At 41.7% G+C, this 27,500-nt stretch overlaps 1 protein-coding gene across 2 annotated transcripts in view; it reads left to right on the top strand.

The window, feature by feature from the left end:
- The window catches only part of Fur2 (furin-like protease 2), a 1,176,928-nt gene that overhangs the window by 832,754 nt on the left and 316,674 nt on the right, over window positions 1-27,500 (top strand). For both annotated transcript variants that reach the window (XM_070083390.1, XM_070083389.1), the window contains exon 3: window positions 21,426-21,616. In XM_070083390.1, the coding sequence (XP_069939491.1) occupies window positions 21,426-21,616 (191 nt within the window). The remainder of the gene's footprint in view (window positions 1-21,425; window positions 21,617-27,500) is intronic.

Genomic DNA, 27,500 nt, shown 5'->3' with positions numbered 1-27,500 from the left:
AGTCCTGTCATGTGAGCCAGTACACTCACACTGTGACTGACCTGTCAGTCCTGTCATGTGAGCCAGTACACTCACACTGTGACTGACCTGTCAGTCCTGTCATGTGAGCCAGTACACTCACACTGTGACTGACCTGTCAGTCCTGTCATGTGAGCCAGTACACTCACACTGTGACTGACCTGTCAGTCCTGTCATGTGAGCCAGTACACTCACACTGTGACTGACCTGTCAGTCCTGTCATGTGAGCCAGTACACTCACACTGTGACTGACCTGTCAGTCCTGTCATGTGAGCCAGTACACTCACACTGTGACTGACCTGTCAGTCCTGTCATGTGAGCCAGTACACTCACACTGTGACTGACCTGTCAGTCCTGTCATGTGAGCCAGTACACTCACACTGTGACTGACCTGTCAGTCCTGTCATGTGAGCCAGTACACTCACACTGTGACTGACCTGTCAGTCCTGTCATGTGAGCCAGTACACTCACACTGTGACTGACCTGTCAGTCCTGTCATGTGAGCCAGTACACTCACACTGTGACTGACCTGTCAGTCCTGTCATGTGAGCCAGTACACTCACACTGTGACTGACCTGTCAGTCCTGTCATGTGAGCCAGTACACTCACACTGTGGCTGACCTCTTCTTTCTGGCATTCAGAGACTCGAACATATGTGGATCACAATGGCGTACTGCCAGTAATAAGAAAAGGTTGCAAAACAAGTTTTTATTGGGACAACGTTTTACACTGTTGAGGTTCATCATGTCATGAAGTGTGTCATGTCGGAGCTTAATGTTGTCTCAGTTAAAACTTGTCATGCGATCGGTGTTTTTTTTTTCAAACATGGCTAGTTTCGTCCTAGTCAGTGAGTCAGGTCTTCACTTACCACTCATATGATGGACTACCATTAGGGAGGCGAGATACTGACCTCAGTTGCAGCCTCATTGGGTACAGATAATGTTTGCAGTTTTATCTGGAGTCTACCTGGAGGGCATTCCGGGGATGAACGCCCCTGCTGCCCGGTCCACAACCAGGCCTCCCGGCGGATCAGGGCCTCATCAACGAGGCTGTTACTGCTGACCGCACCTAGTCCAATGTACAAACCACAGCCCGGCTGATCCGACATCGACTTTACTTATCTATCCAGCTCCCCCCCAGGGGTTGTGGGCTGGCACGAGTCACCTGACACACACCTCAGTCACCTGGCAGTCACCTGACAGTCATCTGACAGTCACCTAACAGACACCTCACAGCCACCTGACAGTCACCTGACAGACACCTCACAGTCACCTCACAGACACCTCACAGTCACCTCACAGACACCTCACAGACACCTCACAGCCCTCACAGACTAGGGAACCTCACAGTCAAAGACAATAACAGACACCTTTCCTTTCATGATGTAATTCCTACACTAAATACCTATAAATTCACTTGAAACAGTCACCTCACAGACACCTCACAGACACCTCACAGACACCTCACAGTCACCTCACAGACACCTCACAGTCACCTCACAGACACCTCACAGTCACCTCACAGACACCTCACAGTCACCTCACAGACACCTCACAGACACCTCACAGTCACCTCACAGACACCTCACAGACACCTCACAGTCACCTCACAGTCACCTCACAGACACCTCACAGTCACCTCACAGACACCTCACAGTCACCTCACAGACACCTCACAGACACCTCACAGACACCTCACAGACACCTCACAGTCACCTCACAGACACCTCACAGTCACCTCACAGTCACCTCACAGACACCTCACAGTCACCTCACAGTCACCTCACAGTCACCTCACAGTCACCTCACAGTCACCTCACAGACACCTCACAGACACATCCTATTCACTTTCACTCTTGAAAGTGTTGCCGACTAGGGAAGCAAAACAATAATTTCCTTTATGATGTAATTCCTAACTAAATACCTATAAATTCCTTGAAAATCAACTGTGATCTTATTACATTGTTCTCGTCTGCTCCTCCAGTGTGTGAATCATTCTCTTGTGACGTGCACTGTAAAATGACTTTATGTAATTCAAAAATAAGCAATCCATTCAACCTGTTTTTTTTCTGGTTTATTCTGTGTTACCCGGTCGTTAAGGCTCCAGCAAGTTTATATAACATTTACCTCCTTTAAACCAGTTTTAGTTGTTTAACATTCAATGCATCTCCACCAATCTCCTCATTATCTCCTACATTTCCTCAGTGTATGAATGCCAGGGACCCCCAGCCTATAATTCAACATTCCTTTATTTAAAACATTCCTTTATTTCAACATTTCCTTTTATTTAAAAATCTGGATGAAAATTGCTGTTTTCCAGCTATGTTGAAGTTCCTCCTCTCTAACAACGTGTTATAAATTTTTATTAGCTGTTTGTAAGGTGCCTCTGTTTCCCGTCTGACGACCAGGGAAACACGTTGTTATGAGGCCTCTTTGATTTTTGCTTTAGAAATTTAAAGTCGCTGGTCCATGTTTAGTTATATTAAGTCCGGTGTATTGATATTTAGTCAGTGATTTCCTCTTTGAAGTGATTTTGTTCTTCACAGATCATTGTATTGTTAGTTTTTAACTCTAATCTTATGTTTTATTTCCGACTTAGCTTTTTTTTTCTGTATCTCTTTTATTGTTGTTCTGCCTTTCCTCTCAACTTAGCATATTTGTTTCTGGCTCTTCTGCTTGCTTCTCTGTTGTCATTTGCCCTCCTTTTTTCTGTATCTCTTTCATGTTTTTGTACTTCTGGTCTTCGCATTTCTGTACATGCAGCTAAATCATGGACGCGTATATTTTCCGCTTCTTCGCTTGTTAGTTAACAGTTGCTGGAGGCACGTAAGTTCCTCCGTCTTCTAATAACATGTTCATTTTTCCACTACAATCTACCTTGTCCATAATTACTGTCGCATTTGCTTTGTCTGTTTCGTAAAGTTTAGGATCTTTCTTTACTTCGTGGTATAACTTAACAAATATTTAAGGACAATTGTATTGCAGAGGTCTGAGCGAAGCTCTGCGAAGCTCAGACCTCTGCAACACAATTGTCCTAAAAATTTGTTAAGTGTGTGTCTGTCTGTCTGTCTTGAAACCTCCTCTCTCGTCGTGAACACATCACCTGCTCCCAGTCGTCAGTAATGACTCCCACACGACCTTGGGTACATATCCTTGGGATATTTTCCTGTTATTGCAGTTCTGTCGCGGAGTCCAGATTCGTTTCTGCTCTTTTACTGACCGTTTTTTCCTCCAATATTGCAGCGACGTCTCTCCCGGCGGCCGTCCCGTGGAGGTTTGTCACTGGTCCCCGGTACTATAATAAGCAGGAACAGCAACACTGGTGGCAGGAGAAGACTGACCAAGCTGCGTCTGGTGGTCATTTAACACTGTGACAGGGAGCGTCCTGCACCATGATTGTGCACTTGCACGCTTCATGCACCATCATCCCCAGACGTTCCTTGCCTCTAGTAACTACTTTTTTATGTTACAAGTGGCATACTTACGTCACTCAGCTTAACGCTGGTCTGTGTTTCTTACCTCACTCACTTCTTGTCCCTTCCTCCTTTCTGTTCCCTTTCTCTTCTTTGTTTCCTCCATCTTCCTTGCTCCTTCCATCCTATCCCTTCTTCCCTCCCACATTCTCTCTACCTTCCTTCGTACCTGTTCCCTCCATCCTCCTCTTTCTTGTTCTGCTCCTCATTCCGTCTTCCTGTTCCCGCCTTGTTTACTTCGTCCCTTGCACCCGGTGTGAGTATCAAGCTTGTGGCCCTTACCTGACGCCTGACTGATGGTGACGGATCAGTGTGTGTGGGGGGAGTGTGTGGGGATGCGTGTGCGTGTGGGGGGTGCGTGTACGTGTGTGGTGGTGCGTGTACGTGTGTGTTTGTACGTGCGCGCCTTCACACACGCTGATGGTGTTATAGTCAGTCAATATGTGGTCTGATTAAAACAAATATCAAAAGTGTGTGTATGATACACTACACTGACATGTATGTAAACAAGACACAATGTGGTTTATGGTACTTATTAAGACATTTCTCCCTGGTGGACGAAACGTCGTCTCCATAAATGCCATAAACCGCATCATTCACATACTAATTTCAAAAGAAGTAATTTCTGTAGTGTCTTACAAGAAATTCACAATAATACAAAAAATAACGATAATTATGTGCGGCGGAAGATTTTTTTTTTTTTATTGGAAGAGTTAAGATTTTGACGTTTGTTTATATTATTACTTCAGTCATGTTTATTTTGTTTATATTATTACTTCAGTCATGTTTATTTTGTTTATATTATTACTTCAGTCATGTTTATTTTGTTTATATTATTACTTCAGTCATGTTTATTTTGTTTATATTATTACTTCAGTCATGTTTATTTTGTTTATATTATTACTTCAGTCATGTTTATTTTGTTTATATTATTACTTCAGTCATGTTTATTTTGTTTATATTATTACTTCAGTCATGTTTATTTTGTTTATATTATTACTTCAGTCATGTTTATTTTGTTTATATTATTACTTCAGTCATGTTTATTTTCCTTCATTATTGCTTCAGTCATGTTTATTTTCCTTCATTATCGCTTCAGTCATGTTCATTTTCCTTCATTATCGCTTCAGTCATGTTCATTTTCCTTCATTATTGCTTCAGTCATGTTCATTTTCCTTCATTATCGCTTCAGTCATGTTCATTTTCCTTCATTATTGCTTCAGTCATGTTCATCACTGGACATCCTATATAGTTTGGCTCGCTAAATATCTTTTGTTTAATAAGATGTTGTCAAATTTAAAGATTTTGTTACCATCTGTTGCAAAGTGTCTCCTTAAAAAATAATCAGTGGAATTTAAAAAAAAAGAGAGAGAAAGATTCATGCAATAACGAAGGATAAAACATGAGAACGATTGAAGCATTAATAATGGAAATGTTGGAAGATGTAACCTCTGTGTAACCTATCATGTGCCTGTCGTTCAGTCACTGGGGAAGCATGGTAAGTAAACTGATCACCTCGTATCACCATACCTTTGATATATCTTTAAGGCTCATCGGAGGTATGTAGATACCAGGTGATCAATACCTGTTTACCATGCCAGTGACTGAGCACAAGTTTACTGTCTCCTCTGTATTTCAACTGAAGAAGCCTGCCGACCAGGCGAAACGTCTCGTCAATAAAGATAAACTGTTGCATCTGTGTCTTGTCTACTCGTCGGTGTTCTTTGTAGACCCGTAATATAATGATAAATAGGTTGGTTATTTATGTGCAGATTTAACGAGTACGGACTGTGTGATCTGCAAGGAGGAGCCTTGCGAACTGTGACTTAAATGCGGTACTTCAAGGTAAGGGAGGCAAAGGAATCAACCCAACAAGTAATGTACAAGAAGACAACATGTACATGCCTGCAGGAAAATCTGCGCAACTGTCATGCAGGTTTCTGCATTAATAAGAAGTTTATAAAATAAGATGTTTATGGTGGAACAAGTTTTTCATAATTTTATAAATAATGTCATCAATTTGTGGGTGTTTGTAAGAGTGAAGTCACAGTCTGACTTTTACAGTAATTCAGAAACCTGCATAACAGCAACAAATATGCGGACACAAGTATTACAGCAGAAATAATATCGGTCGTGACTTGAAAAAATGAAAAACTGGCAGATCTAGTTTAGTCTTATTCCTCGTTCACATGAACATGGCTTCTCTTTCAATGAGTACGTATTACGTATTTTGCACTCTGCAGTATTTTCATAGAAAACGAGAAACTATGTTGTCTTCCCGGTAAGAACCACTGATCTTCAGTCAACCATTAATACAAATGCAAAGAGCGCAGTGACTATTGGGTTCATATGTTGAAAGTAGGATTGCCACAGATGCTGTTTGCTATCAAATATGAAGTACATCCTTGATGATGGCTCGCTACAACGACTGCCATGGCCACGTGATTCTACATTTGACTCTGCAAAATGTATGTTACTAGAACGTACAAATATATTTGTTTTGTTTACGCATATAACAGGTGGGTAACACATTTTCGTAAACGAGAGATACTACTACCGGTCTCCAAGTGAACTTCGTTGGTGAAATACCCGTCAAAATGAATGAACACTTTTTTTTTTTGTCAACACTACAGATGTTCATTATAATGTTTCAGTGAGAAGCTGCAGCGAGGTGGATGCTTGATGTTTATATGGCAGAAGTGAAGCCAATTTATCTGTTGTCCAAACAGGGGTAAAATCTGCTTCAAATGTGTCCCCAAGCATCATCAAAGAAGTCTCTGACATCTTGCTATTGCTTTACTTTCTTGCTGAGTTCATTGCCTCTGATCTGTTCCTTATGTCAGACGAAAAATATATTAAATAAACTCGGAAAATCTGGAGCTAGCTATGCAAACTCATTCTTGCCTTGTATGTACAACATGGACGAACTGTGAAATGTCACATGTGCAATAAAAACGAATGACTATTTTTTTTTGGATAGTGGGGATGCTGGAGAGAGAGGAATATTTAGATGCCGATGGGAGCAACATTTGAATGTTGGAGAGAGAGGATTATTCGGACGATGGAGAGAGATGGCTGGAATGTTGGGATGCTGGAGAAAAAGCAAGGCATATTGGGACGGAGAGATACATTGGGATAGTGGACTGCTGGAGAGATGGGGAGGGGAAGCAGGAGCATTGGTATGCAGGGGAGAGAGAAATACTGGGATATTGGAGAGATGTAGCTGGAATGTTGGATTGTTAGTGAGAGGTAGCAGGAATATTGGGATTGTGGAGGGAGTTAGGAATATTGGGATGCTGGAGAAAGCATTAATATTAGAATGCTGTCTTGATACTGACGGTGTGATGTTAACGTGTGAGATAACAATGTTGGGATGCTGACGTGTAAGATAACATCAATGTTGGGATGCTTACACTTATTGGTTTGTTTGCAATTGTGTCATTACGATTTCGTGACTCATAACAGTAATGTTAGGTTGTTGACGTGTGAGATAAGATGCTGACATGTGAGCCAGCAGTAATGTTATGATTCTGAAATGTGAGACACAAGTAATATTGTGAGGCTGACATGTGAAACAGTAGTAATGTTGGAATGCTTTCACACACATCTTTGCCACTGATTGGCGCGTCACGAGTATTTGTAACTCAGACATGATAAAGCCTCTAGAGATGACGATCATTTTGCCTGATGTCACTGAAAATAAAACCAGTAGCACCGCTAAATACAAATTCATTCGGACTTCTCACATCTCGTGTCACGTCTTTTAATGTGATCTGTTTAAGTGATGTGGATACTCAGCCGTTGCTTAGCCAGTGATACCCAGCAGCTGTAATTCAGCAGCAACTTCATCACTCAGTTCTTATAAGTGTGTCATCATATAACTAACGTCAGGTAATTTTTCTTCTCTGACGCAGAAAACACCACCAACATCGCTGTCCAGGCATTGAGTCGAGTATGTTTGTGGCAGCAGAACCCAGATGATTAAGAGCAGCATCAGTGGGATGTAAGGTGAACCAACAGTCAGAGGCTCTGTAATTCACACCAGTAACCAGGAGACAGTACTCGGTGATGCCTTTCTGTTTAAAACGTGGCCTTTGAGTGCTGATATGTGTGTTGTAGATCACAGACAGGTGACTAGTATGACAGTGCTTCACTGAACGGTGGTAATTAAATCTTGGGTGTGTTCAGCAGAGCACAGCGCCCTCAAGGAGAGGTCTCCCTTGAAATTTTTTGACCCTGCACTCTAAGTATTTTGAGTTACAGTTGGATCTGTTAAAGGTCTTCCAGCATCTTTGTTGTTAACGTATTATAATAAATATATTAATAGAACTAGAACCCCCCAAAAAAGCACGGTTTGCCAGTTCTAACTTGAAGTTACTCTAGTGCATGTGAAGAGAGAGACCTTCCTTCCAGAACAAGCTTTTATTGGGACTGTTTCGCTCTTTGTCGAGTTTTATGTAGTTCTTATAGCCTGTTGAAGACAACTCTTCGTTTTCGTGAGATGTGTTGATCTCGCTTGTCTGGGATCCATGTAAGTCAGAAAACCTGTGAAAGAGATTTATTTTTATCCGCAGGAAAGCTTAAACAAGATTTATTAAAAGTTTACCAGACTGTCGGACCTAAGCCAAGGTATTAACTCGGCGGATTTACTTTTATATTCGTTTCGGTACATTTACCAAGGCGGGTAAATGTACAGTATTTGCGGTCTTGTTTTCTACAGCAGTTTGTAAGTAAATGGTACAGTATGATGGCAACCCAGCCTAGTCTAACATGACTCAACCTAGCCTAACCTAACCTAGCATAAACTAACCTAGCAAGTTTGTATAGTGTCACATGTCGAGTTTAAAATCACTCTCTTTTTCAAGTTTTACCTTTCTTAAAATGTGAAAGACAAGCCTTTAGAATTACAATACCAACTTCTTGAAGAGATTGAATAAAACATGTTAAGACATTGGTACACACACAAAATTAATGTTCTTGACTAGGCAAGTAATTGAACTGCTCCTGAAAATTTGTGTTTTGCCATTTCCACTGAGGAATTGTCTGTCATTCTCGGGACGAAGACTAGGAGATTTTACCAGTCTCTCGAGTGCTTCCATACACAGCACGTTTCGCCCATGCCAATACTGGTAACAATCATTCCTAACATTTAAAAGCTCGCAGCCAGTTAAAAATAAGTAATAGTGTTTAGGTTAGGTTAGATAAGATTTGTTAAGAAACAGAACAAAGTGCTTCCTGACGAGGGTCTTAGTCTTATGATGACCCGCAGCTGGAGCTTTAGTCATCTGACCGAGACCTTCCGTTGGCTTGCCGGTCCACCCCTGTAAAAACAGTTTGTGTGTTGTGTGAGCAGGAGGAGAAACCGAGGAATTACAGAGACTGAGGAGTTGATATCCAACACAACCTCCTTCCTGCCTTAGTGCCAACGTCGCTTTTCCCACGGTCTTAGAACAGAAAATGTTCCCTTAACAGGCGGGGTTGCACAGCCATGTTGATTACTGTAATGTTGTACGGACTGGCATGATGGAATAAACAACTTTATGAAGCTTGTTCCCTGATGATGACGAAGAACTCTAGATCCAAGGAATTTGGACGTGTCCTCCATTACCATTACGTACCAGCACGTAATGGTATGTGTGACTTACGGGTTTAGCGCTTCTCCTAAATAATAATAAAATATAATTATGTTTTGGTTTGTTTTAGTAATCTTTTTTAATTTAATCAACTTATGTGACAGAGAGAGAGAGGGAGGAAGAGAGAGGGAGAGAGAGAGAGAGAGAGGGGGAGGGAGGGAGAGAGAGAGGGAGGAAGAGAGAGGGAGAGAGAGAGAGGGGGAGGGAGAGAGGGTAAATTGGCCAGCACTTTGCTCTGAGCTCGCCACCACCGATTGGAATGCTCTTCTTCAAGGTGATTTTGACAACCAAATGAATGCCTTCACTGGACACATCCTTAATTTACAACAAGAACACATCCCTCACTGGCAGTATGTGACGACGCCTACAGATCAGCCTTGGTTCGGCTTTAGTTGTAGAGAGGCTGCTACTGCTAAGTACATGGCTTGGCGAAGATATAAGAGACATCCTACTACCTATAACAGAAACTTACACAGGCAAGCCTGTAGGCTTATGGGTGAAGTTCAAAAGTGGGAGGTGGACACAAAAAGAAATCTAGCATCAGGTAGAGTGGGCTCCAAAACCTGATGGTCCCTGGTCAAGGACAGAAAAGGTTATATGCCTGATGAACTTATTCCACCTCTAAATCGACAGGATCGGACCACCTCTACTAGTAGTCAAGAGAAAGCGGACCTCTTTGTCGAACACTTTGCTACCATGATGCAAGTTCCTGATCCAGCAAGGAACCCTTCTTGGCTAGCTGCGTCAAAACTGTCACTGGTGACAAGGCAGGAGGAGGTGCATCTTCTTCTTAAATCGCTTGACCAAGAAAACACTGTGGGCCCAGACAAGTAGAGTCCAAGATAGCTGAGTAGATGTGCAGACCAGCTAGCAGCATCTCTCTCATCTTCCAGCACTTCCTAGTACAGTGTAAATGGCCTTCTCTATGGAAAGAGGCAAATGTAGTCCCTGTTCACGAAAAGAAGAGCAGAGCAGAAATCAGCAACTACAGACCAGTGTCACTCATGTCAATCACTGGAAAGATCCTTGAGACAATAATCTCAAGACAAATCACAGTTTTTGGACTACCACTCGCTACTTTGTGACCGTCAGTATGGTTTCAGAAAAGGTTACTTTGCTGCTGATCTGTTGTTAAACCTCTCCACTAAATGGCACCAGTCACTGGATGAATCCAAAGTCAGCTGTGTGGTAGCACCGGACATTGCTGGTGCTTTCGACCGAGTGTGGCACCAGGGCCTCTTGGGAAAACTGCAAGCACTGGGAATTGCAGGTTCCACACTATGTCTCCTCATTGATTACCTTCATGGTAGATCTCTTAGGGTAGTTCTCAATGGAATAGAATCAGCAAGACATCCTATTGGAGTAAGTGTTTCACAGGGAAGTGTGCTTGGGCCATTGTTATGGTATGTCTATTTCAATGACCATCTCATCCCAGAATCCCATGCATATGCAGACGACTGTACTCTTGACATTTACTTATCCAAGAGAAGAAATGCCAGCTGCTCTAAGATGGCAGGTAACATTTGCGCCTGAGAAAACACGAATGATGATGGTTTCTAGGCACCATGATGGTAATGCCGGAGCAGTAGTAAGAATGAATGGGAGAGTGTTGGTACCCGGGGAAGAAGTTGATATACTTGGGGTGAAATTTGACTCCAAACTGACCATGAAGAACCACGTTGTAAATCTTGTAACCAAGGCAGCCAGGAAATTTACACCACTTCGACGTATCTCGCATATACTCGACAGTACGGGTTGCAAGATTCTGTATGAGGCACAAATATACTCACACCTTGAGTATGCTCCACTTTCTTGGTTTACCTGCCCCCCATCTCATGTGCGACTGCTCGACAGAGTAGAGAACAGAGCAAGACGCCTCATCTCTCGCCTGGACCCATACTGGATAGATCTGTCATTTTAGTAGAGCCTTCAACACAGGAGGGATGTGGAGAACCTTACTGTTATGTACAAAGCCAACATCGTCAAAGTACCACACTTGGTTCCCCTTCGAGGACAGCAAGAAGCAAACTTTTATACCACAAGACGGGCAGAAAGCAGCAACTTCACTCTGGCTGTACCCTTCTCCAGAACATCACTTCATCCGAGATCATTTATTCCCAGGATGACTCGAGTATGGAACACATTCGTACAGCATTATGATGTCAATGAGATAAAGTCAGTTGATCAAATGAAAATGCTGGCCCACAGATGGCTCCAACTTCATCCTGTTCCCTACTTGTATGTCTCATAACAATAAAAATGCTTTCAAATGAGCTGATGTAGGTAACAGCTCTTAACTTGTCAATAAAGTTAGGGATCCTTAACCTAACCTTGTCAGACCCTGTGAAAAAAAGGAGGAAGGGAGAGAGAGAGGGAGGGAGGGAGAGAAAGAGAGCGCAAGAGCAAGAAGTTTGAGCTTTCAAATGGGAAGGGCGAAATGTGTCGAGGGAAATGTGTGGTGCGGAAGGAATACAGCATTCTTACATCGTCACCAGGGCTTTATAACGAAAAATCACTATGCTAAGCAGACACGAGTGCAATTATGTGAAGCCTTTACTGAAGACGTTTCGCCTCTATAGTGGGTGAAACCTGGTATGGGAAGGAGATCTCACTATTTTGTAGGCTCGCCCTCCCACACCAGGTTTATCTTGCAGATGAATGGTTCAGAGAACCGACATGTTGTTGAATTAGACACATGTGCAACTCTTGGGTATCTTTATTGAGGAAACGTTTCGCCCCACAGTGGCTTCATCAGTCCATACAAAGGAGAAACTTGAAGAACAGGAGGAGAATGAGGTAATCAGTCCCTCAGCCTTGAGTCGATGTGGTCAGTCCATCAATCTTGAATAGAATACGGTATATGAGCGGAGAAGCAGCTTATAAACCGTAGACAGGAGAGGTGCAGCAGTCGTAGGTGGTGTCACATTTGTCCAATGTGGAAGTAGGTCGTTCCCAAGGGTTAGGCAAGTGAAGAATTCCCAAGTATTAGATCCCAAGAAGTTGCAGTGTCTGACAGGATTGCAGATGAATGGTTCAGAGAACCGACATGTTGAATTAGACACATGTGCAACTCCTCAACTATCTTTATTGAGGGACTGATTACCTCATTCTCCTCCTGTTCTTCAAGTTTCTCCTTTGTATGGACTGATGAAGCCACTGTGTGGCGAAACGTTTCCTCAATAAAGATACCCAAGAGTTGCACATGTGTCTAATTCAACACCAGGTTTATCTGTTTGTGACTTGATAAACCCCACTGTGCCAGCGAAACGTCGTCAGTAAAGTTGTGCCAGCGAAACGTCGTCAGTAAAGTTGTGCCAGTGAAACGTCGTCAGTAAAGTTGTGCCAGCGAAACGTCGTCAGTAAAGTTGTGCCAGCGAAACGTCGTCAGTAAGGCTGTGCCAGCGAAACGTCGTCAGTAAGGTTGCCTATACTTGCAGGTGTACGTCTTTACCACAAGTGTGCTCTCAAACCCACCAAATTTTTCAGTTCTGGTGTGGGGAAATTGGTCGAATTTCATATAATAATCTCGTGATCTGTCCTGCTGGGCGAGAAGCAGCGTATTATTATTATTATAATCAAGGGGGAAGCGCTAAACCCGTAGGATTATACAGCACCTGGGGGGGATGTGGAAGGCATTCAGGCTCAATTCGGGGAACTGGAGCACAGTTCCAATTCCCTAAATCAAGAGCCCCTCACCAACATCAAGGAACCTTCCATGAGGGGAGAAGCAGCGTAGATGTAAAATATTCAGAACGCTGCTTGTTCCCGTTTACCTGTTTCAATCTTTTCCATTTTTTTTGTAAATTTTTTAACGACCATTCTTATGGTCTTCTCAAACTGTAGTGCAAGAACGTCTTCTGTACTCCTTTAAAATTTACTTGATTTGTTACATAGTTTGATTAGCAAGAATTGATCTAAAATAGAATTACTGAACTAATTACGGGTGTTATTAGATTGTTTAATATTTCTGAACATCCTCCTTCCTATACAAGAAGAGTATACAATACCGACAAGATGAAATTAAGACACATGTGCAACGTCTGGGTATCTTTATTGTAGACGTTTCGCCATCCAATGGCTTTATCAATCTTTATCATCTTCTGTATATAGTTCTACTGTCCTCGCATTATGTCCTAGAATTTGTATTGATAAAGCCATTGGATGGCGAAACGTCTACAATAAAGATACCCACATGTTGCACATTGTTACACTCCAAGTATTGTAACCACTGTTTCCTTCTGGTTAGAGCATAACTTTGGTCAGAGAGGTTAGGGTTATAATAGTGATCCTCCGGAATGACTAATTTTAATTAAGTATATTCATAATACAACAAAAAGCCAGAAATAATAATATACGAATTATCGTATATATGTTAAGAATGCATGTTTGTTCTATATTATCCAAAATATATAAGGCTTTCATAACAGATGATTAGGAGGAGATCCTAGATATAACATATATATATACAGAGATTACTTTAATGTATAAAGTCTTGTTTCCCAATTGGAAGCAGTCAGAATAAAACAGAATATGTCCAGGCCGGCTAATAAACCTTGGCCAGTTACCAGAGACGAGCAGGAGTGTTCTCGTTGGCTGCTACTTCTTCACTGCTCGTCCCTCAACCTTGAGCATACAGGTCAAGTGGGTCACGTGACGTGACTCACCAACACTCAGTAGAGTAGTGTACGAATGGTATATAATACCGACAAGATGAGAGTAAGACACATGTGCAACATCTGGGAATCTTTATTGTAGACGTTTCGCCATCCAGTGGCTTTATCAATACAAATTCCAGGACATAACTTGAAGACAGTAGAACTATGTACAGAAGTAGAGTAGTTGAACATAAAGGCGGGGTATAACCTTGGAACATCACGGCTAACCATACACCGGCACACCGGGCGGCAGGCATGTTACTATACCTCCAGTTAAACTTATCATGGCCATGTTACATAAATAATAATTGTTAATAAGAATTAGCCTTAATAATACAAGGACGTTCATTTCCAATTTAGCTATTAAAGGAAATAACCGCAATGTAATATTAAAGAAAGGTTAACCATAGGGGCATGACACCCCGGCCCACAAGCAAATATCTCGGCGTTTAAGATGCTGAGGAAGAAACCATCCAGCTGGTGTAAGATGACTGAAGGGGATGGAGGTACATCTCTCCGAGCTCAGTCATCCTCTTGCTAGAACTGGACCAGAAACACTGCTAGACTGCAAAGAATTTCCGTAGTTAAGCAATATATTAGGAGCGAGAGAGAGCATCGGCTAAAACGTTGCTCGAACCCTTTATGTGAAATATGGAGATCCGGTAAGGTTGGATCCTTAAAGCCCAGCGTAATATTCTAACATTTTTTGATTTCATAGAATTTATGAAAGTTAGTGGATTATGGTCTGAGTAAATATTTATCACATGAGGAGTATAACCGAGGTATACGTCAGTGTTCCAAGGACAAGACTAAACCCAGGGCTTCTTTTTCTATGGTTGAATAAGATCTTTGATATTCTTTCAATTTATAGGAAAAATAACATATTGGATGTAGAATATTACTGTTTTGGAAAGATTGCAATAAGACAGCTCCTATTGCGGCATCACTAGCGTCAACATGGAGGGTGAAAGGAACTTGAAAATTGGGTGCCCGCAATACTGGGGCGGAGGAAAGGAAACGTTTTAAACGTTTAAAAGCTTGTTCACAATTCTCGTCCCAATTAAATTTATATTTAGGACTGGTCAATCTAGTCAGGGGGGAGGCAACTTGAGCTAAATTTGGGCAAAAACGCCTGTAATAAGTAGACATTCCCAAAAATCGTTGGAGGGCTTTCCTGTCCTGAGGCGTCGGAAAATTTAAAATAGCTTGCACCTTTAATTGGTCGGGGGCTACTAGTCCCTTCCCTATTTTAAAACCGAGATATTTAATCTGGGCTTTACCAAAGTCACATTTTTGTAAATTTACAGTGAAATTGTATTTCTGCAATGCTTTCAGTAGTTGCTCTAATCTTTTTAAATGAGATTGCCAATCATCACTAAAAACCACCAGGTCGTCTAAATATGCCTCTACACCTTCTAAAGGGTTGGACTAAAATGTTCATAATTCTCTGGAAAGTGGAGGCGGCGTTACACAAGCCGAAAGGCATAACCTTATACGTAAATAGTCCGTTCTTAACTACGAACCCGGAAATCTCTTGGGCCCTAGGAGTTAACGGCACCTGGTAATACCCTCTCAGCAAGTCTAATCTGGTCACAAAGTTGGCACCGGCTACAGCATCTATTAAATCATCAATCCTGGGTAATGGAAACCCATCTGGTTTGGTGACTGAATTTACTTTACGATAATCCGTGCATAGGCGTACGGTACCATCAGGTTTTGGGACCAATAAACAGGGAGAGGCCCAAGGTGTCCAACTGGGTTCTATCAAATTATATTCCAGTAATGTATTTATTTCTTGAAGATTGAGACACTTATGCAGCATATGGGAATCTTTATTCAGGAAACGTTTCACCACACAGTGGCTTCTTCAGTCCAATACAAAGAGGAAGGCGTAAGGAGAGGAGGAGTATGAGGTAATCAGTCCCTCAGCCTGGAGTCGATGTGTTCAGTCCATAAATCTTGTAGAATGTACAGCATAGGGCTGTAGACGTGGCTATATACTGTAGTGAGGTGAGGTGAAGCAGGCGGAGGCGGGGTCATAGTGGTACCATCCACTAGTCGAAGTAGGTCTTCGTCCAAATGGTTTTTCAAACCATTCATCACAACTGTCAGACACTGCAGCATCATGGGATCTTGTTACAAAGAATTCTTCAACACTTGTTCAACCTTTGGACGAAGACCTACTTCGACTAGTGGATGGTACCACTATGACCCCGCCTCCGCCTGCTTCACCTCGCCTCACTACAGTATATAGCCACGTCTACGGCCCTATGCTGTACAATCTACAAGATTGATGGACTGAACACATCGACTCCAGGCTGAGGGACTGATTACCTCATACTCCTCCTCTCCTTACGCCTTTCTCTTTGTATTGGACTGATGAAGCCACTGTGTGGCGAAACGTTTCCTGAATAAAGATTCCCATATGCTACATAAGTGTCTCAATCTTCAACTTGTCGGTTTTTCAAACCATTCATCACAACTATTTATTTCTTGCTGAATTAATTCTTGCTTAGCAGGAGAGACCCGGTAAGGGGATTGCTTTATTGGACTATCTTCTAACAATTCAATATCGTGGAAACCCAAGGTACAAGGAGTAGGGATATCTTTGAAGATGGAGTTATATTTAGTGATTAACTCTTATTTGAGATTTTTGGGAGGTAGGAAGAACTTCCAGGAAATGGTCTAGTTGTTTTAAAACTAGAGAATTATGTAGTCTAAATTCTCTTACTTCCCTTACAGTGTCATTCCTTATTTCAGTGGATGTAGGTTGAATAGAGGTAATAATAGTAGGGAGAAGGTTAGACTCGTACTTCTTTAAGTTATCTATGTGATACCTCTTAATTTTCTTACGACGTCCTGGTTCACGGACCAGATAATTCACCTCATTTTCTTTGTCTACTATTTCATATGGCCCCCAAATATCTAGGTTTTAAAGAATGTCCTGGAATTAAGTTTTTAACTAACACTAATTCATTTGGAGAGAATGAACGTGATTTAGCTTTTTGATCGTACGATTTCTTCATTTTGGCTTGAGCTTCTGTCAGATTCACGGCAGCTAAGCTTTTCAATTCGGAGAGATGTTCTTTCCAAAGCAGAGAACTGGGATGAAGAGGTCCTCTCTTCCCTATCCAACAATCTCGTAATATGGCTAGGGGTCCTCGTACCTGATGTCCAAAAATCAGGTCAAATGGAGAGTATTTAGTACTTTTCTGTTCAGCTTCGCGGTGGGCGAAGAGAAGAAAGGGTAAACCTTCGTCCCATTCACGAGAATATTGCTCACAGTAAGCACGTAAAGTAGATTTAAGGGTTTGGTGGAATCTTTCTAGCACTCCTTGTGACTGGGGATGATATGCTGTAGAGAGGATCTGTCTTACTCCTAATCGAGACATAGCCTCTTTAAAAACCTTAGACGTAAAATTAGAACCCTGGTCAGATTGAATTTCACGTGGTATGCCTACTTGTGCAAAGAAGCGTATTAAAGCTCTTACTATATTTCTGAAATTAATTTTGGACATTGGGATAGCATCAGGATACCGCGTTGCCATATCTATGATAGTGAAGATATACTGGTTACCCCTTTTTGTGCGGGGCAACGGTCCTACACAATCAATAACTAATCTTTCAAAAGGTTCTTCAGGACATTTTATTGGAAGTAAAGGGGCAGACGCGGGATTGTGCGCCGTTTTGCCTATTATTTGACAAACGTGGCATTTCCGTAGTTTGTCAGCAATATAAGTCCTCATCTGAGGCCAAAAAAAAATATTTCCTAATCTTTTTCTCGGTCTTACGAGACCCTAAATGACATCCCAGTGGATTATCATGTGCTAGTTCAAATACCATATTACGTAAGGACGATGGCACCACTAACAAGTTTCCCTTTGAACTCGAGTCATTATCATTATTTCTCTTCCAAAGAAAACCGTCTTCATCTAAACGATAACCTTCCTCTTTATCCTTGTTGGTTAAACTTTTATCGTCCTTTAGAGCTATAAGAAATTCTTCTTTATTACATTTTCTAGCTAGGTCCGCAGGGACTGGTAAAACATTGTCACCTGTGGGTCTCGACTGAATTGCTTCGCTAAACAGGAAGTTCAAACCTAATTCATCGGTCATTTCTAAAGGCTGTTGAATATCCACATTTTTAGAGTTCTTAGCCATGGCTCTGGTGATCACATTAAGGGGAAATAAATCTAGCCCTGCCTCAGAAGCTTCTAATGCATAATTTATCTCACAAGGATTATCTAAAACCAGAGGCTCTTTGGGTATCTCCAATTGATCAATTTCGTTCCCGATTAATAGATCCACGCCGGCAATGGGAAAAGGTTTATCTGAAAGTCCCATATTGATCCAGCCTACATAAATCCTTATAATAGGGACCTTTATTATTGTGCCTCCGTAATCCTCTAATAATACGTCTAGCTGGGGTTCATTACTAGTAGGTAACTTTACCAGGTTTGATCTTAATAAAGAGAGATAGCTGCCAGTATCTCGAAAGGTCGTGATGTTTACTAACCTCTCTTTACAGAGTCCGAACTTTCCCTTGGAAAAGTAGGGTTCCATAGCTACTCGGACCTTTTCTTCTGAAACACTGTCGTGGTAAAGTCATCTATTAGACGGTCTGCTAGACGAGGCCTGGAAAGGTAAAGATTCATCATCCAGAGTTTCATACTTCCGAGAGGAATTTATTACCCGAGTAGGATATCTCCCTCTTGGTTGGGTTTTATCTTCCCGCTGTTTATGCCAACACTGGAACTGTCTATGACCTAACTTTTTACAAAAAAGGCACAGTGGTAATTGATCTTTAGGGTAATGCCTGGAGGCAGAGCCGTTTGTCACCTGTTTTTTTTTTTTTCTGAAAACGCCTTCAAAGGTTCGCCAGCTGGAGCTTTCCTAGTGGTCAATCTTGAACTAAAACCTTGAGAAGTAGATTTCTTTTCCGGGGTCTTAGACATTTCTACGGTTATAGCATGGGAAATTTCAAAGCGATCTGCGTGGGCAGCAGTACCTAACAAGTTAGTAGTAGGAAATGTCAAAAGATAAGTATGAACCCTCTTTGGAAAATATTTGAAAAGGTCTTCATGCAATATCAGCTGGGAAAGTGACTCGACTGAGGCGGCTCCCGCGGCCATGCGCCAACGCTCGAAAGCAGAGAGGTTTTCCCTGGCAAAGTCCACCCAAGACTGCTGAGGATATTTCTTCAGAGTTCTAAACATCTTTAAGTAACTAACAGGTAATAAATCGTAAGCTTTCAGAAGACAATCTTTTACCCGAGTATAATCAGAATATTGTTCAAAAGGTAAGTTTGCAGTTATGGTTTGAGCTTTTCCTATTAAAGATGAATGTATTAAAGCAGCCCAATATCTAGGAGGCCATTGCATCACCTTCGCCTGATTTTCGAAAGCCTCAAAAAAATGAATCTAAATTATCCTCAGTAAATCTAGGCATCAAAGAGGCTGCTTTACTAAGGTCGAATGAAGAGATTGTATACATATTAATTGATTCTCTTTTCTTCCTCAGTATTTCCCGTTCATAAAGCAGAGATTCGCGTTCAAAATTCTCCTTTTAATTTTCTCTGGGCTTCTACAAAGGAGGTTTGAAGCGATAAAATACGTTCTAGACGTTCGAAATTCTCCTTAGATTGAATAGTAGTCAAAAGAGCTAAAGAGATTTGAAGTGGAACGTGTTCATCATCCAATACGACTTTCTCTTGTTCCGTTTCAAAAACATCTGTAAAGGGTTTACCTGGAACTGTTTCTTTAGCCTGATGGAGTTCTGTTCCCCATATAGTCCTTGGAGATGGAATTGGAGTCGTTGTAGCAGCGTAGTGTTTACGAGTATCGGGAAGTTCGTGTCCGTCGTCTCCAGTAGGGGTTGTTAGCGTCATAGTTTCGGCCTCGGGTGTCTGTAGTAAAGAATTCAAAAAAGAAGGAATATCTGCTTCTCCATTCTCAGTCTCCGGATCCTGCTCATCTGGAAAAAGGACATTCTGTACCATACATCTGACTGTCTGGGCAGTAAAATGCCTGTCGTATTTTATGCCCAAGCTTCGTGCTAATTGCCAACAAGATTGAAGCTTCAAATTCTGTAATCACTCCTTTGTTTTATCTTCAAACCTCTGCCATCTCTACATTCATTTTAAACGAAATTCAATGTTATGCTCCCGGACACAGGCCTCCACTTGTTACACTCCAAGTATTGTAACCACTATTTCCTTCTGGTTAGAGCATATTATTATTATTATAATAAAAAAGATGCGCTAAGCCACAAGGGCTATACAGCTGGTTAGAGCATAACTTTGGTCAGAGAGGTTAGGGTAATAATTAAAATTAGTCATTCCGGAGGATCACTATTAAGTATATTCATAATACAACAAAAAGCCAGAAATAATAATATCCGAATTATCGTATATAAGTTAAGAATGCATGTTTGTTCTATATTATCCAAAATATATAAGGCTTTCATAACAGATGATTAGGAGGAGATCCTAGATATAATATATATATATATATATATATATATATATATATATATATATATATATATATATATATATATATATATATATTACTTTAATGTATAAAGTCTTGTTTCCCAATTGGAAGCAGTCAGAATAAAACAGAATATGTCCAGGCCGGATAATAAACCTTGGCCGGTTACCAGAGACGAGCAGGAGTGTTCTCGTTGGCTGCTACTTCTTCACTGCTCGTCCCTCAACCTTGAGCATACAGGTCAAGTGGGTCACGTGACGTGACTCACCAACACTCAGTAGAGTAGTTGAACATAAAGGCGGGGTATAACCTTGGAACATCACGGCTAACCATACACCGGCACACCGGGCGGCAGGCATGTTACTATACCTCCAATTAAACTTATCATGGCCATGTTACATAAATTATAATAATTGTTAATAAGAATTAGCCTTAATAATACAAGGACGTTCATTTCCAATTTAGCTATTAAAGGAAATAACCGCAGTGTAATATTAAAGAAAGGTTAACCATAGGGGCATGACACACATGTGTCTTAATTTCATCCTCCTTCCTCCTGTGGACGCTGTCTAGTAACTCTGAATACACTTGTCCTCTCTGCCACCACACCCACACTTAGAGTAGTTCATTTCACTTGTCGACTACTCTAAGACTGTGGCTCTTAACTTCCCTAGATGTTCAGGTACTGTACCTCCCGCTACCTCATCAAGATATTTTAAAGTCCATCTTGGTCCTCCTTTTTTAACGTTGTTAGTTTGACTTTGTCTTTCCTCGTAGGCTGGTTCTGTCAACACTGGTACCAGCCTACTAGGAATTTTTGAAGCAAATTTGGGCTCTATATTGGTGTTACGTACTCATTTTGCTTCACAAACGTAGTGTTTAGAACTGTAAATGAGACCTTGTCAGTGTTCTTGAAAGTATTTCCTAGCTTAGCAAGTCTTGCATGTTACCAAAGTTAGACAGTTTGGTGCTACCGTCGATGTACTGGTATGTGATGCTTACCCTCGTTTATAAGTGTGTCTATTGAGTGTGCAATTTACTTCATTACCGAAACCTACCGTGTTTGTAAACACAGTAAACATTGAAATCAAATTTGTTTTGCTCACACACACACCCATGTTCCTCCACCTGTGTAACCTTTATTATGTTCCTGCAGGTGATGTGGGCGGAGCAACAAGTAGAGCGACGCCGGGTGAAACGAGACGGTCTGCCCGACGAGCATGCAGCAGGCGTCGCAGCAGCAGCAGCAGCACCAACAGGGAATAGCCGACATCCGCGTCAGTTCCCAGATTTCAGCAGGTTCTTCTTCTCCTCTGCCCCGGATACTCCCTCCCGTCGGGGGTCCAGGTGAGGCTCTTATCACCTAGATTATACCACTTCCACTTCTTTCTCCTCCTCACTAGTTTACTGATGGCGTGTGAGATGTTTACTAATACTCTCCAGCTAGTACTGATGGGGTGTGAGTAGCATCTGACTAGGATTCTCCAGCTAGTGCTGATGGGATGTGAGTAGTGTTACAAAAAACGCGATTCTAAAAGCTTAGAGATCTCCAGTGAATACTAGAAAGGACTGCCCTTCTAGCATCCAGCCTGTTACTGGGTTTTCGTAACAATTAGTCAGTATCCTTGTCCAATTATCCATTAGAATTCAATATGATTCAATAGTGCTTCAGGATTACAACTGGTAGGCTACTAACTAGAGAAAATAAAATTTAATAAGTTTATTAAGTATCGTCTAGAGGTATATTATCAAAGTAAATTAAATTAATAATAATCAAAATAATAATAACTTCTCTCGAGTACAGTAGTATTGTGCTGAAAGCACATATCACATTATGTTTTAAGTACCGTCTGGTACATTATCATTTAATAAGATATTACAAATATACACAAGTAAGTTTGTGTGTATGTGTGTAAGTGCTCTAAGTAGTTCGTTATGTCTCACGACTCGACTAGACTTAAACAAGTGACTGAAAGTCCTCAAGCAAGCTAACTTCTTGACCAACTGGCTATCAGAACAGTCTGCTTGAACAATAAAAAGAATGCTAAGCCCAATAGCAATACAAGCAAAAGTGACACAGAATCAGGAACAAGGAGATAATATAACGACACTAAGTAGGGACCATCAGCAGATCCTCCACAAAAGCCACAAAACTCCCATACTACTGAATCTAAGTTCAGCATAAGAAAATCCCCGACTGTGACAGTATACAGATACCAGTACAAGTTAGGTCAGAAGCTACAGCTCAGGACCTGAGTTGCTCAGAGTGTCTAGGCGACACACTACCTCAGTACAACGTCGAAAATCACTAAGTCTATACAATGTTCTGAGAACAGATTTCTACAGAACTAACAAAGCTACAGAGACGATCCTCCGACAAGGGCCAATAAGGAAGAGTTAGGCACTTGTCAGGAATACGTCCGACCACCAAGAAAGTCTAGACCAGACTGAATACTTCAGGCGAGGTGAAGATCACGTGATAGCTCGTGCAGTTGCAATGCTAAACGAGAAGCCACGAGCCAGCGATAATTACAGTAGTTAGACAATCAAGACTTGAACTTTGAGCACATAATATATGTGTTACATCCTACCTAACAACATAACTAAGTCAAATAATAATATAAAGCAATATGTTCACGATTTAGCTATTATCGAAAATATAAGCAATATAAAATTATATGAAAAGGTAATTATTTATATACATATTAATCATTTCAACCCATTCAGGGGTTGCAACAAGTAGCATCTGACTAGGATTCTCCAGCTAGTACTGATGGGATGTGAGTAGCATCTGACTAGGACTCTACAGCTAGTTCTTATGTGTGAGCAGCATCTGACTAGGATTCTCCAGCTAGTTCTGATGTAGGTGTGAGTAGCATCTGACTAGGACTCTCAGCTAGTTCTGATGTGGGTGTGAGTAGCATCTGACAAGGACTCTCCAGCTAGTTCTGACGGAGTGTGAGTAGCGTCTGACTAGGACTCTCCAGCTAGTAGTGATGGGGTGTGAGTAGCATCTGACTAGGACTCTCCAGCTAGTTCTGATGGAGTGTGAGTAGCATCTGACTAGTCTCTAGATGGAGTGTGAGTAGCATCTGACTAGGACTCTCCAGCTAGTTCTGACGGAGTGTGAATAGCATCTGACTAGGACTCTCCTGTCAGTACTGATGGGGTGTGAGTATCATCTGGTTAGGACTTTCCACCTGATGTTGGGAGGGTTCTGTGGGGATATGATGGTTGGAGATAAACACTTGTTGGGTTGTATACACTTATATTAGCAGAGCTGTGAAAGGGGAGCCCAGCCTGCCTGTAACCGCCTGTAGGTCTATCCGTGGACTGAGGGCGAGGCAGAGCGCCCGACGCTCACATGCGGCATCACATGACATCACACATGCTAGCCACTGGGCCTAGCTGAGCAGGGAGCCTAAATGTATACATGGATGATATGATCTACAATATACTACACAAGCATATGTATAGGGAATTCAGTAGCTATACTGACACTGGTACTGATGTGTGAGAGGCATCTGGCTAGGATTCCTCAGTACTTACATTGCTTAAGGTTAAGGTTCCTCTACATAATAATAATAATAATAATAGATTCCAGTACACAGAGGAACACAGCATATCAGTCCTCACTTTTCACTGGGGAGCTCCAACTCGATCCTCGATGCTCTCCTATAACCAACTCAAATAGCTCGCAGCTCACTGTCTGTTCTGATTCCGAAGTGCTCTGTTTGCCCTGGCCTAGTATACTTCTGTCTACTCCTGTGGTCCGAAAGATCCGGGTGTGGTGAGCCTGTACCATGTGCTTGACGGGGATGTTGAGTGCTGTTGATGGGTGGGTCATGTTGGTGACCCAGGAAATGAATGGTCACATGCTGAGACGAAGGTTGCTATAAGAAGCCTACTTTGTAGCAGGCTTCTGCCTCACAAAAATCTTCATGAGTAACATATATATGTCCTCGAGAAATGACAAACCCAGTGGCACCTACAAACAAGTTACGCAGAGTTCAACAGGAAGTGGATATTCAACTCTTGTTCAACAAGACTCATCGCTCTGGGATGACTCTGTCGATTGAGGATCAGGCACACACACACACACACACCAACCATACCCACGTGTTTGCAGGTGCTCCTCCTGTCCCGCCCTCACATCTATGTGTAGCTTGTGTCGTATAGCTGACTTTGGAACACATTTTAACTGTTTACCCCTTTAGGCGTTTTTTTATTTTGTCATTTTTTTTACAGTTACCGGGCTACCTGTAAGGATCTCGGAGACTTTAGGAGAGTCTTATGACGTTGGTAAATTAATGAGATTTTTAACTGATGCTGTTTATTTTAATTTGGTATGATATATTTATTTGTGTTGCTATATTTATGCTAGTAGTTCTTTGTTAATTTTACCTTTCATGTTCTGGATGCTAAATTTATTATGTTTTTGCCATGAGCGCTAAGTTAAAGCACTAGTCAGATTTCCAGACTAACTTTCTACCTCTCATGTTTGTACAAGTATCGAGTTTTCCGTGTATATCCCCATCACGTATATACACTCCCTGAGTGAGTGGTGTGAGCGTCCTCTTAAGAACAATGTAGGAGTAAGCTACACCTCGCTGCATCCCCTTTATAACGTAAATACTTAAGAACCTGTAGTCACCAGGGAGTGGCAACTCTTCAGGTGGTTTTTCGTTAAAGCTGGTAGAATACAGACGCTCTACTCCGAGGTGAAACGCTTCATGTACAGACGCTCCTTCAAGAGGGTCTACATGAATGTACTCTTTTGCACACAACACTTTTAAGAGATCAGAGTGTCTTTAAACACTTTTTTTTTTTTACAAATTACAGTTTTAAGACAACTTTCTTACGAACGGTCCATTTTTAAGGGGATGTAAATTTCCTTAAACACCTTTATAATTAAAACAACCCTTCTAACAGAGACTAAATTTTAAGAGAGTGAAAGTGTTTTAAAACGCCTTTTTACAGCCGTTGAACGTTTAAGGGGATAACATTTTGCAAGAAGACAGAGGTGATTCTATCATAACCCCGGGACTGAGGGGAAGGTGGGGCACTCACTCGTAAATGAAATCTTGAAGTTGGTGCTCGTCCTTAATTAAGTTTCTGGTGAGAATGTAGCGATAGACTTGACTTCCCACCAGAGTTGTGTTGTTATTTGTTGGTGAGAGACTCTGGGTGTAGTTGCTGCTGTCCGTTGGCGAGTGGGTGTAGTTGGTGCTGTTGTTGTTGTTTGTTGGTGAGAGAGTCTGGGTGTAGTTGCTGTTGTTGTTCTTTGGTGAGTGAGTGTAGTTGGTCCTGTTGTTGTTTATTGGTGAGAGAGTCTGGGTGTAGTTGTTGCTGTTTTTGTTATTTGCCGGTGAAAGAGTCTGGGTATAGCTGCTGTTGCTGCTGTTGTTGTTTATTGGTTAAAGTCTGGGTATTCGTGAACGTGTATTTTACTTGTTGGTGAGTCTTCGTATTGGTAAATGATTTGTTTGTTGTTATGAGTGCTGATTGTTGTTATCGGGAGTCTGAGTGCTGATTGTTGTTATCGGGAGTCTGAGTGCTGATTGTTGTTATCGGGAGTCTAAGTGCTGATTGTTATCATCGTCGGTATTGTTGGTGGTGGTGAGTGTCCTATACTGTCCTCATGGTGACGTGTTCACTCACTTGAGTGGCACTGTCCAGTACTGTCCTCATGGTGACGTGTTCACTCACTTGAGTGGCACTGTCCAGTACTGTCCTCATGGTGACGTGTTCACTCACTTGAATGGCACTGTCCAGTACTGTCCTCATGGTGACGTGTTCACTCACTTGAGTGGCACTGTCCAGTACTGTCCTCATGGTGACGTGTTCACTCACTTGAGTGGCACTGTCCAGTACTGTCCTCATGGTGACGTGTTCACTCACTTGAGTGGCACTGTCCAGTACTGTCCTCATGATGACGTGTTCACTCACTTGAGTGGCACTGTCCAGTACTGTCCTCATGATGACGTGTTCACTCACTTGAGTGGCACTGTCCAGTACTGTCCTCATGGTGGCGTGTTCACTCACAACATGAGTGGTGCTCACCAATAAACTCACCCCTCCAGGGCTAAATTTTAAATTTGTTGAGGGAGGGGGAAAGAATTTGTTATTTGCTTGCATTCAATATATTTGCCTTTACCGTATATTCTCTGTTGTTTGCCTGTGTATATCTTGGCATGAGGTAGTTTGAGTGGAAGCTGTTGCCTCCCTCACTTGATATACCTCTGTATACAGCGAAATGTTGTCCCGATAAGAATCTATTGTTCTCCAACTTTTATCTTCCTTGCTGGGAATTTGCTCATTTTTCTTTTGTAAAACATTTCTCTCGCTCGAAAACTTGAAAAGAAGGCATTGAATACACTTCAAGTACAGTCTAGTCTAGAAATCAATATGGAACTAAATGTTTTTGTTTTGGTCTAGCCATGCTAGTCAAGTATTCTCCGTCAAGGGATGTCCAGAGTTCTCGTCGGATTATTTTTTTCCTAGGCTTCCATAACGATAACTCGAGAATGCCTCTCCTGATCGGCTTCAGACTGCAAACACTGGTGTACCTTACTTAAAGGATGACGCTACCGGTTCCACTTTTGATAAAAAAAACAAATAGGCGGGTATCGTGTATCATACCTTTGAATGGTAGTGAGCTTGGAATACAAGTTATCTGTTTACGCAGAGACTGAAACGCATTTGGTTTGTGTAGGTGTTCTAAAGGCTAGCTCAGCGGTGAAATGTATACACTCAGACTGAAGCCAGCGAGCTGCCAACACCAACAGTCTGGGTATCTTAATTTGTAAACGTTTAGTCATCCATAGGCTTTATCTATACAATACAAGGACATGTCGGAGGTAAAAGGTAAAGAATACCGACACGAGGGGAAAAATTAAACAGAAATGCAGTAAAATGACATCCTTGATAAAGTTCAGATCAGTGACTTGATAAAGTTCAGATCTGTGACTTGATAAAGTTCAGATCTGTGACTTGATAAAGTTCAGATCTGTGACTTGATAAAGTTCAGATCTGTGACTTGATAAAGTTCAGATCTGTGACTTGATAAAGTTCAGATCAGTGACTTGATAAAGTTCAGATCTGTGACTTGATAAAGTTCAGATCTGTGACTTGATAAAGTTCAGATCAGTGACTTGATAAAGTTCAGATCTGTGACTTGATAAAGTTCAGATCTGTGACTTGATAAAGTTCAGATCAATGACTTGATAAA

The sequence above is a fragment of the Cherax quadricarinatus genome, chromosome 9, assembly GCF_038502225.1.
Source record: "Cherax quadricarinatus isolate ZL_2023a chromosome 9, ASM3850222v1, whole genome shotgun sequence".
In the NCBI taxonomy this organism is placed as follows: domain Eukaryota; kingdom Metazoa; phylum Arthropoda; class Malacostraca; order Decapoda; family Parastacidae; genus Cherax; species Cherax quadricarinatus.
Note: the sequence above shows the minus strand (reverse complement) of the source record. Positions and strands in the feature narration are given on the sequence as shown.